Raw genomic sequence first — 11956 nt, 5'->3', positions numbered from 1 at the left:
GTGCGTGTGCGCGCGCGCACACGCGCACACCCACACGTGCACCCACACACACCCACACCCAAACTTTGTGCATTACGAATGGATTGTGAAGTAAAAATGGCTTTCTGTTCAGTCAGTATGTAACAAATACTGATTGCTTACTAGGTGTCAGGTACTGTGTTGGGTGCTGTGGTTACACTGTGGATCAGGTTAGATGCCGATTAGGTTTTATTATCTAATCAGGAAGCCAGGTAGTTAAGTAGACAGTGAAATGAACTGTGATAAGGGTGGTGATGGGGGAGCAAAAGGTGTAGCGGCAGCAGACAGCAGGGTTGGCTCACCTACTCTGGTGGTGGGGAAACGCTTCTCAGAGAGTGGTGTTTAAAGTAATACCTGAAAGATGGGGAGGAGTTGGTGCAGAGGAAAGCTGGAGAGACCCAGAGACCTTGTCAAGTATCTTGAAGAGTATAGACTTTAGTTCAAAGGCCATGAGAAATCCTTCAAAGGTGGTAAGCAGGGAAATGAGATGGTCAGTTCTGTGTTTGATAAGAATCACTTGCCCTGGGGATAAGATGGATTGCAGGGAGAAAGCCTTGCGGGGGCGGGGGCGGGGAGGGGGGGGATGTCCTGCAGTGGTTCAGGAGAGAAGAGATGGTGGCTAGACAGAAAGTGATGGTGAGGGGATTTGAAAGAGATTTAGGAAGCCGAACTGAAAGGACTTGGTGATTGACAGGGCTTGGACTTAAGGCTGAGGGAGGAGGACATAAGGTTGACGTTCAGGTTTCTGGCATAAGCATCTAAGTGGTTAATGGCGCCGTTTATTTGGGATGCTGGAGGGGCCAATTTCAGGAGGCAGAGAAGGTAAAGTCAGTTGAGGGGGCTGTATGCCTTTGAGACAACCACGTGGAGATGATAGTAGTCAGCTGAGTTTTTAAGTCTAAGATAGTCTGGGCTAAGGGGCACCTGGCTGACTTAATCAGTGGAGCATGGGATTCTTGATCTCAGAGTCATGAGTTCAAGCACCATGTTGGGCGTAGAGCTTACCTTAAAAAAAAAAATGTCTGGGCTACAGATAGGGATTTGGGAGCCATCTGTGTACATAGTTCATAATTAAAGTCTTGAGAAGGGAGAACAGGGCTGGTGGAGCTCCTGGCTCCAAAAGAGTGATTACCCTGAGGTCATGAGCACTACCGGAGTATGCCCTCAGTGCATCCCTCTCCCCCTTCACTTGTCTCTGTTTCCTGTTATCCCCTGAAAATACAGGTGCTTGATCCCAACTGTGCCCACTGCTGCCACCACCAAGGGCTCCTCAACTTTTCATAAGAGATTCAGTCTCCCATCCTCACTATAAATGGGGAAAGCTTCCAAATAAGAGAGGCTCTGTGGATATTCTGGTTGTAAGTAATAGGAAGGAAGAATCCAGGTTTTCCTTCTCCATATGGAGACAGGAAAGGAGGGAGAGCCTTATGGTTAATTCTGAAGATGTTGCTCACAGCAGGTTCTGGATGCAACCTGATAGCTCCCCTCTGTTACTAACGCTTTCAGTGTTCCCTGCTTCTGGTCTGATAGTGAACTCTCCTCTGGATCAGAGAAGAGCTGTAGGCCTGATAGGGAAACAGAGAGGCTGATTCTCCCGAGAGATGAGGTCAGGGAGACAATGCAGCTAGGACAAAGAAGCCAAATAGTTTGTGCCAAATTAATTTCCCCAAAGATATTAACCTCCTTTGCTTCACCATTCCCTAAGGCTACACTAAGATTATGAAAGGTGTTCAAAATGTTGAAATGAAAATAATATGCATGATTTGTTTGCATATAATTTTCATACTCATTTACTATCTAAATACAAAAGAATCATTTTCCTTCTCCATTCTACCTCCTCCACCCCTTGTGCCTGATGTGCTAGTCAGGGCAAAATCAGTTGACTGGTATTTAATTAGGTATGTTCAGTTTCAGCCCCCCCTTTCCTTCTTTCCTTGTTCTTGATCCTTCCAGTGTGGCCCATATTAGAAGCCTCTTTCCCTTTTCCACCCTGATCATTTTCACTTGCTAGCTCGTCTAAAGGACATTTCTCTTCTTCTTCCTAAGTTAATACTTACTCTTTATCACCAATCTCCTGTGGGCGAACCAAGGGGGAGGCATTCGCTAGCCCTAAAACCAGTCCTTCTATCCCCATAGTCACCTGAAATAGTTGCTAAAAATCTCATTTCCCAACACCAGGGGGTGTCTCTATTCCTGTATCTGTCCCACCCTGAAGGTAGAGATTAGCCCCAACCCTTTTCCCCACTCCTTTTACGTAGCTCCTAAAGCTCCTTCTCTCCCTACCGTCGCAGAGCTTTGGGTTCAGAAAGTGGTGTCTTTTTATTGCAGATTATCGTAGGTCTCTCATTCTGTCCGGACATGCATAAATTTTTCTTTTTCTTAGTCTGTTCATCTTTCGGTCTCCGTACCACCCACGATCCCCTTTGCTCCGGCTCGCCCTTTCTTTCGCTACCTGTCTTCCACCTCTCTACATGGGTTTCATCGCCCTTCTGGGTTCTTCACATACGCGTCTCTGAGCCTCTTTGTGTATCCACCTTTCTTTTTCCCTGTCCCCCTCTTTATGGAACTCTCCCTGTCTCACTACTTCTGTGCCAGTTTGTCTCCGTCTCTCCCACAGTCCCCACAGTAGGAACAAAGTCACGATGTTTGCGCAGAACATGCCTCGCGTCGCCCCGTCCGGGACCGTCACATTCCACCGTGCCCCTCCGCGCATTCCAACTGCAAACAAAGAGTTCCCCTCCCCCTCCTCCACTTTTCCCCGTCCCAATTCCTGAGAGATGTAGCGGCGCTGCCCAAACTGCTCCACGGCCGCCTCTCGCCTCCAGTCGGCGGGTCTCCACCTCCGGGACAGTTACCACCAGCACCACCCTCCCCCTTCAGCGCACCAGAGATCCCTGCGCAGACACCCCCGTTCCTCCTGCACACAGCGCTCCGCCCCTCCCGGAAAGTAGATCCGGCCAGGCAGACAAAAGTTTGGGAGAGAAGTTCGGTCTGTGCTGAGTGTGAGAGTGAGGGGGGCGGGGGCCGAGGAGAGTGGGGCGGCAGGGCGAGTGGACGCGTGAACAGACAGACCTGCGGACGGGACAGCCGCGGCCGTAGGCCCTTCTAGCCCCGCTTAACCCCTGATGCGCGGGGGGAAGCAGCCCCTCTCGCTGGGGGATGCTGCGGGATTCCCGGTGCCGGGCATCCGGGCCGCCCGCTAAACCCGTGTGCCTACCCCGTGCCCCCGGGGAACCGGAGTCCGGCCACTGGGAAAGAGAAGCGGCCGCAGAGACGCTGCAGGGTGCCGGGCGGGGAGGGGGCTGGAGGCCCCAGGCCCGAGGGCATGGAGCGGTTAGGGGAGAAAGCCAGTCGCCTGCTGGAGAAGTTAAGACTCTCGGACTCCGGCAGCGCCAAGTTCGGCCGCAGAAAGGGTGAATCTAGCCGGTCTGGATCTGATGGGACCCCCGGGGCGGGCAAGGGGCGTCTGAGTGGGTTGGGGGGACCTAGGAAATCAGGGCCCCGTGGAGCTACTGGGGGACCTGGGGATGAGCCGTTGGAGCCAGCCCGGGAGCAGGGCCCCCTGGACGCTGAGCGGAACCCGCGCGGCTCCTTTGAGGCGCAGCGCTACGAAGGCTCCTTTTCTGGGGGGCCGCCTCCCACCCGGGCCTTGCCTCTACCTCAGTCATTGCCCCCCGACTTTCGGCTGGAGACCACGGCCCCAGCTCTAAGCCCCCGCTCCAGTTTCGCCAGTAGCTCAGCCAGCGATGCCAGCAAGCCGTCCAGTCCCCGGGGCAGCCTGCTGTTGGACGGGGCGGGGGCCGGTGGAGCCGGAGGTAGCCGACCCTGCAGCAATCGTACCAGCGGCATCAGCATGGGCTACGACCAGCGCCACGGCAGCCCCCTGCCCGCCGGGCCATGCCTGTTTGGCCCACCCCTGGCTGGGGCTCCGGCGGGCTATTCCCCTGGAGGGGTGCCGTCCGCCTACCCGGAGCTCCACGCTGCCCTGGACCGACTGTGCGCTCACCGGCCGTCGGGATTCGGCTGCCAGGAAAGCCGCCACTCGTATCCCCCGGCCCTAGGCAGCCCCGGGGCTCTAGCCGGGGCCGGAGTGGGAGCGGCAGGGCCGTTGGAGAGACGCGGGGCGCAACCCGGACGACACTCGGTGACCGGATACGGGGACTGCGCCGCGGGCGCCCGATACCAGGATGAGCTAACAGCATTGCTGCGCCTGACGGTGGGCACGGGTGGGCGAGAAGCCGGCACCCGCGGGGAACCCTCGGGGATTGAGCCGTCGGGTCTCGAGGAGCCGCCGGGTCCGTTCGTTCCAGAGGCCTCCCGGGCCCGGATGCGGGAACCAGAGGCCAGAGAAGACTACTTCGGTGAGTGAGACAAGTGGTTAGGGATGGGACGGGACCCGTCACAGCATTCGGTTACCCACTGCCCCGACGGCCCCATTTGCCGGCGCCGGGAAGTCGGAGGCGGAGACGCGGAGCTAGAAGAGGCAAGAGGGACTTCCCCTTTCCACCAGGTCTGAAATGGACCAGGGGCTCCTTATTCATGCTACATTCAACCCCCTGATTATGATCTCGTGAGTCCCAGTTCTTCAAGCTTTAGAGCCTCGGTTTTTCGTTGTAGGAGGCCTCGTAGGGAGGGGACCAAGTGGGGAGTGAGAGCATCCCCCATCTTGCTCCCCCCTAGGCGGCGGTGCCCCTGCAGGCTTCCGCGCGCCGCGCCCCCACCCCGGCCCAAGCTCCGCCCGCAGGAATTCGGGGAATGCGCGGGTGGGGGGCGGGGCGGGCGGGCCGCGTGCGTGCCGGCTCCTGCCCGGGCGCTCCAGGTGCCCGCGGGCGGGGCTGGCCGCGCGGCACGGCGCGGCGCGGGGCAGAGGGTGGAGTGCGGTGGGGGGCGGGGGTGCTGCTTGCTAACACGCGCGCAGCCGCGGCTGCGGTCGGGCAAATGGAACCCGGAGAGAGTGTGAAGCGTTTCGGGACGGAAAAGCGGGGACCCTGCTACTGGCTCGTCCCAGTCCTGCTGGCTTGCCTGCGTGCGTGGGCATTTAAGCGGAGATCTGGTGGTGTCCGCTTCTATTTTCCCTATCTTCCGGAAGTCAGGGCAAAAGCCATGACCACCCGTACACCAGCATCCCTAGCTGGTTAACGACCCTGTGTTAACTGCCAGAAATAACCTGGCCTTCAGTTTGGGGCACAACCTCCTCAGAATTCAGGCTGGAAGTAGCACGTTCTTTCCCTGCTGCTGTTAGGGAAACCTGGTCGCTGTTTCTCTCCCCCACGCGGTCACCTTTAAGAAGTTTTAATTGATTATATGTCACAGCTACCGGGGGATATTGGGATCTTAAAGGATCTTTTTAGCTAAGACCCACAACCACCACTTTGCTGCAGGAAGAAATGCTGATATGGTAGGAAGAGCAGAAATGGAGGGCTGTGGGCCTCTTCTCACCTTTCTCACCATCCATGTTCCTGCGCTGGACCCCATGCTCTAGATCTCTAGATCTCTATGGTTAGAAATGCGGCCGGGGAGAGGAACCCAGCCAAGGAGGGAAGGTTGAGGAGGAGGTTGAGGTAGCAGGGCTGCAGTCTGGAAGGGCCCTGCCTGGTTCAACCCTCAGTGTTCCCATCCTGAGAGAGGAAAGCTGTAGATTAGACAATGGTTTGGTCAACGGAGACAAAGCGACAGGATCCTTTCAGCAGTTTCCTTTGGGGGCCTGTGAGAAGTGGCTGTTCAGTGGAAAGAAGTCTCTTTGGCTAAGTCATCAGAGTTAAAAGGAAGAAAGGAGCTTGGACAGAGTGCAATAAAATGGCAGGAAGAACCTAAGTGTGGATATACTGGGTTGGAGGAGGTGAGGCGGACATGCCTGAGCAGTTTGTGCCGGTCTTCCCATAATGTTCAAGGCTTCCCAAAGAAATGGTTCTGACGGGCCCCCCTGGCATGGCAATCTTGGAGCAGATGTTCACTCTTATGGGCATTTCGACCCTAGAGGTAGGGGCCTCTTCTTCCTGAGAGTCAGGTTGCCTCCTCTGACAGAATCCCCAGCCTGACTGTACCCTCCTACTCTGGCCCCTAGTTAGGGGCCCTCTTCCTTGGCTACAGCCTTGCCCAGCTGCCAGAGGGTGGGAGCAGGACAGGCCTGGGCCCATCAATCGCTGCAGCTGCTGCACGGGCTCCCAAGCCCCTGGGCAAAGACTGGGATGGGCCCCAACAGGCAAGGAGTATGGCAGTGTGCCGAGGGGGAGAGGTGGGGCGGGGTGAGGCGGGCCCGTTGGGATCTGCTCCCCAAAGACAGGCCCTAGCCCTCACTCATGGGCCTGGAATTGGGGAGTGGAGGGAGGGAAGAACACACCCAGGAAAGGTGGGTGCCAGAGCCAGGTGTATGTGTTTTAGGGGGAGGGGTGTCAGAGAAGAGCAGTTTAGCTCTATTCCTCCCAAGATCGATGTCTGGGAGACATTAGGGATTCTGTCACCCTTCCCCCACCTTCCTATGCAACTTCCAGTCCCTGGAACACACCCTACATTCTTAGCAGCCACCTCCCCACAGGAGTCATGCTCACATGGTCCCCTCTGCACAGGGCCCTCTGCTGAGCCATATCCTTCTTTTCATCCTTGAAAGCCTGGAGGTGTGGAGCAGTAAGAAGTCATTCTGTAGCTGAATAGCAGCTCATTTTACAGATGGGGAAACTGAGGTCCCAGAGAGGCTTTCTGGACCTGGCCTACTTTCTCTAGGAGTCCACTGCTGGGACATTATGGACTGGCATATCTGACTCCTTGTCCCACACAGTGCAACAGGGGTCATATCCTAGCCTATTAGTCTTTTATTCCTGACAGAACGCAAGCATTTATTTGAAGGCCAAGGACCATATCTTTGACCTTTTCCAATCTTCCACAGTTTTGGACACGATGTTTTTGGTAGGCACAAACTAGATGTTCAGAAAATATCTGTTGATTAATCACGTAAACAAGAATGGGTCTGCTCAGCCAAGTCCTTTTTGCATCCCATTTCTCGTTATCCTCTCTTCCCAGGAGGGAGCCCATCAAAGGGAGGCTGAGACCCCTGGTCCCCTGACACAATTAGGAAAGAATAGTGAGGAAAGATCCTGAATCTCTGGTTTTGAGCTGAGGGCATAGGGTGTGATGCTGACAACCTCTTCTCTCCCCTCAGGCACCTGTATCAAGTGCAACAAAGGCATCTATGGGCAGAGCAACGCCTGCCAGGCCCTGGACAGCCTCTACCACACCCAGTGCTTTGTCTGCTGCTCCTGTGGTGAGTGTATCCCCTAGGCCTTCCCGCAGGGGCTGGGGCCTCAAGCACTCCCCACATGCATCCACACTCACAAGTGCCTAGGAAAAGCAGAGCTTTTGCCTCTTCACTTGCTCACACAGCAGCTGTCAGGTGCCCACCATATGTCTGGGTGTCCATTGCTGCCCCGCCTTTCCTTCTCTGTGCTTTACCTGACTCTCTAGTCCCCATGTTGGGTCTGCTTTCTGGAGTGAGTCCTCCCTTCCTCCATTCAGCCTCTTTCCTCCCCTGTGTTCCTCCCTCTTTCTTCTGCCTCCTTGCTTGCCCAGCCTGGACTCCAGCCCGGCCTTAGCCTCTCCTTGGTGGGGTTTGGTCCTGGGCAGTCTGAGTTGCCTGGGGCGACAGTGAAAGACTGGAATGTGGGAAGGGTGGGGGTGGGCTGGGGGAGTTGGGAGCCATGGGGGGCGGAGAGAGGGGTTTTCTCTTGGCTGGTCAGAGTTCAGCCACCTCGCTGGAGTGCAGGCCACAGGGCCATGCCAAGCTGATGACATCACGCTCCAGGAATGCCCGCTGCTGTTAGCTCAGGAGGCCCGCCTGGGGGGGGGGGGTGCTCCCAGTGGCCTTAACTCCCCGGCCCTTCCCTCACCTCCCTCATTACCCCTCCCCACTGCTTGCCCACTCTTGATTCCTTTGCTAAACCTTTAATCTCCTATCTCTGCCTGTCTGACTCCAGCACTCAGCTTTTCTCTCCCTCCACCCCAATCCTCCCCTCCCACCTCTGCCTGGTTCTCTTAGGTGCATCTATCTGTCTGTCCTGTTTATAGGGCCTCTCCTGGGTATGTCTCTTTCCTTCTTTCTACCCCTGCTGTGTCTCAGGAGTTTCTAAGTCAGCTTTTCTAAACCACTGGACAGAGGTGGAAGTGGAGATTGTGATCAAAAGAGGGCAGAGGAAGTGGCCAACTTGCCCATTCTCCATCCTGGGTCTCACTCCTACCCTCTCTCTGACAAGTTAGACACCCTGGAGCAGTTCCTAAGTATTGATCACATGCTTTGTCTGCTCACAGAAGATCCTGGATTCCCTGGGTTCCTCTAAGCTTGGGGTAGCAGTTCAGTACAGCGGGAAAGGGAACTGACTTTGGTCCCAAGCGAAGCACTTTGTCCCCAGCAGTAATGCCAATATGTCCTGACCTGCCCAGCCTGTCCCTGGAAAAAGACAGACAGGGCTGGGAGAGCAAGATGGCTGTCCACAAAGAGGCCCCCAGGTTGAAAAGTCTCAGAGGGCGAGGCCTGTGACAGTGTGACCACCTCTATGGGCATCGTCCAGCATCTTGTTCAGAGTTCCTTTACCTTGTGCCCCAGCCTGTGGTTGTCTTTGCTTTCCCTGGTGGCTCCCCATGCACTGGTGGGGAATGTACTTGTTTAGGGAGGCCAGGAAACTAGAAAACTGTTGAGGAGGCAGGAAGTGGAGAAGCAGTGAGCAGAGGAGAGGGGAAGCTGGCAGGAATGAGACCAAAGCAAATTGGAATTGCATCAGATGGGACTTTCGTGTAGGGAGGAAGGACAAACAGCAGTTAGGAGCATAGGCACTAAAGTCCAGACTTAAACACATCATACGGCATTGGAGAGGAGTGACCCTGGGGCAGGGAAACCCTGTACCTGGACCCCGGGATGGCCTCCAGTCCTTTGTCTTCTGCTTCCAGGGCGAACTTTGCGCTGCAAAGCTTTCTATAGCGTGAATGGCTCCGTGTACTGTGAGGAAGATTATCTGGTGAGTGAGGGGTCCCCTGGGCCTGGACTTGGCTCCCACAGTGGGATTCCCTTCTTGGTGGTCCATTGGGATTCCACCCATCAGGTCATTCTCTACTTGTAACACCCTACCTTGGTCTTTTCTTTCTCTGTAGTTTTCAGGGTTTCAGGAGGCAGCTGAGAAGTGCTGTGTCTGTGGTCACTTGATTTTGGAGAAGGTAAGCAAGGTGTCTTCATCTGAGACTCTCTATGAGCCTGAGGGGCCGAGGGGTAGAGCCAGGGGATAGGTGGTACTGAGAAAGGTGGAGGGAGGAACCGTATCACCACATGAATCACTTTCATCTCATTCTTCCCCAGAGCAGCTGTTTACAGTGGCGTCCCTCTGCCTGTGGGGTCAAGTCTGTACCCCTAATCCTGCCATCCCAGGCTTCTGTAACCTAGTCTTTACCTAATTCTGCAGGCACAGCCAGGCCCTCCACCTGAGCAAGGGGTGTGGGATGCTGGGTCTTAATGTCCTTCCTGCTACTGACTGGGATCAGTTAGAACTGAGTTGTTCTTTTTTAATTTAGGAAGGAGGGATAGGATTAGATCAGAGGTCCTCAACTCTAGCAGCCTAGCAGATCACCTGGGAAGAAGTAAAGAAAATACCAGTGCCTGGGTCTTCATCAGAGACTGTGATGGATACTTTTGGGGTAGGACCCAGGCATTGATGGGTATTTTAAGCTCCCTGGGTGATCCTAATATGTAGCCCCGGATGAGAACCACTGGCCTGGATGCTAAGAACTTGTTCAAGGTTTCTGCCTCTGTTTTAAGAGTCCTGGCTTCCCTCAGATTACGTAGCATTGTTCTGGGAGAATAGCAGGGGGTTGGATCGGGTTGGGGGTCAGCAGGAAGGGCCATGGGTAGCTGGGTAATGGGAGAGTCAAGATCGGAGGGAGACTGATTTTCCTCCCACTCCATGAGCCAGATCCTACAGGCCATGGGAAAGTCCTATCACCCAGGCTGCTTCCGATGCATCGTTTGCAACAAGTGCCTGGATGGCATCCCCTTCACAGTGGACTTCTCCAACCAGGTGTACTGCGTCACTGACTACCACAAGTGAGTCTACCCCCTTGGGGTATGGTGTGGAACTGGGCTCAGGGATTCTCCAACCTTAATTCATCTGTCTCTCTTTTTCAGAAATTATGCTCCTAAGTGTGCGGCCTGCGGCCAACCCATCCTCCCCTCAGAGGTCAGTATGTTTGGGTTCTCCTGCGGGGCAGCCAGTGCCGCTGCCCCTGGGAAGGGGATGGGACATAGGGCCTGGCTTCCCGAGGGAGGCGGTGGCGCTGAGGAATGTACTCTGCGAAGATTCCCGTGTGACTCTGCTCTCAGGGTCACCACCCTGACCCTAACATCCGGGCCTGGACATGTCTGACAGCCTCACTGGGCCCAGGCTTCATCTGGTCTCTCCCAGTCCAGAGGAGGAGACTTTCTTCGAGGTCAGGGTCACGAGATTCCAGAGGTAGGGGCTGGAAAAAAGGTGGGAAGAATCCTTAGGGCTGGTAGGAAGATGTCAGCAATGATTTATGCTGTGTGCGCGAAGCATTTGCCTGGGGAGAGAAGCCAAAAGCCAATGAGATATCAGACCCTGTTGGATCTCCTTGTCCCCAGCTTAGTTTACTTTACTTATGCTGCCTGCCCCCTTTCCCTCCCTCTGCTTCCCTCAAAGCTGGGAGAAGTAGGTAAGGCCAGAGCTGCTGGACAGAGGGAAGACAATGAGAGGACATGCTTCCTGGAGGCAACCCTAAGAAAGGGTGGGGGGAAAGTTCTGGTAGGATCTGCAAAAACCATCTCAAAGCCACAGATGATTGCAGAGAGCTCTCTCTGGAGGCCTTTGTATGATCTTCCCATTGGTGTGGGAGGGGCCCGTAGTAGGGAAGGTAAAGTTGGGGTTGTCATGCTGTGCTCATCCCAAGCTTATCCCATGGGGGTCTGCATCATTTCAGGGCTGTGAGGACATTGTGAGGGTGATATCCATGGACCGGGATTATCACTTTGAGTGCTACCACTGTGAGGTGAGTGTTGGGAGCCAGGGCTTCTGGAGGAGAATGGGAATGGGGCTGGGGGGTGAGGCATGTCCCTAAACTGCCTGCAGGAGAGGTCTAAGGCATGGAAACCAGGAAGGTGCTCTGGCCTATCTCCAGTGTGTGTGTGTGTGTGTGTGTGTCTCTCTCTCTCTCTCATCCTCCAGCCACCCTCTCTGGTCTTGGTTGTTTAGTCCTTTCTGAATCTGGCTTCCCCAGAGGCAAGACTAAACTAGGGACTCCTGGTAACTGCTGGAAATGGGAGTCTGACTCATTATTTCTGCTGTAGCAGCGACACCTGCTGTCCCGCTGAGGTATTTTCTCAGGTTTCTTCTCTGGGAGTCTATCCCTTCCAACCCCACCTCCTTTCTTCCAGTCATTAGGAGTCTGGTGTGGAGCAAGGCAGACTCCCAAGATGTCTGAGGTGCCTAGGCTGAGGTAAACTAGATGTCCTTCTTCCCTAGGACTGCCGGATGCAGCTGAGTGATGAGGAAGGCTGCTGCTGCTTCCCTCTGGATGGGCACTTGCTCTGCCACGGCTGTCACATGCAGCGGCTTAATGCCCGACAGCCCCCTGCCAACTATATCTGAACTGCAGTCACTACTGCTGCCTTCACCACCATTGACAAATTCCTCTGGCCAGAGGGCCCCTCTGAGGCCAGCCGAGGCAAGGAACGCACTCCCAGGCCAGGAAGAAGAGCCCTCTGGGGAAGGCCCCAAGGGCCAGAGACCCAAAGATATGACATTCCAAATGGATTGTGGAGAAGGAACCTTCCAATTGCCATGGTGGGGTGACTGGCTTTCTTTCCATGTGTGTAGCCTGTGCTGTAGCGTGTACTCAGGCACACACTACAGGCAAGTTCCAGTACTTTCTAAAGGTCTGATTCTGGTCT

The 11956-nt window shown here is 55.1% G+C and overlaps 1 protein-coding gene across 1 annotated transcript; it reads left to right on the top strand.

Annotated features, from left to right (window-relative positions):
- The first annotated feature begins 1575 nt into the window (after positions 1–1575).
- Positions 1576–11956, top strand: AJUBA (ajuba LIM protein). The gene is made up of 8 exons (XM_045450352.1): positions 1576–4379; positions 7175–7276; positions 8953–9020; positions 9154–9216; positions 9966–10096; positions 10178–10229; positions 10987–11055; positions 11529–11956. The coding sequence occupies exons 1-8, from the start codon at positions 3344–3346 to the stop codon at positions 11652–11654; spliced, it is 1647 nt and encodes a 548-aa protein (XP_045306308.1). The 5' UTR covers positions 1576–3343; the 3' UTR covers positions 11655–11956.

This window comes from Leopardus geoffroyi, chromosome B3 (genome assembly GCF_018350155.1).
Source record: "Leopardus geoffroyi isolate Oge1 chromosome B3, O.geoffroyi_Oge1_pat1.0, whole genome shotgun sequence".
Lineage (NCBI taxonomy): Eukaryota > Metazoa > Chordata > Mammalia > Carnivora > Felidae > Leopardus > Leopardus geoffroyi.
Note: the sequence above shows the minus strand (reverse complement) of the source record. Positions and strands in the feature narration are given on the sequence as shown.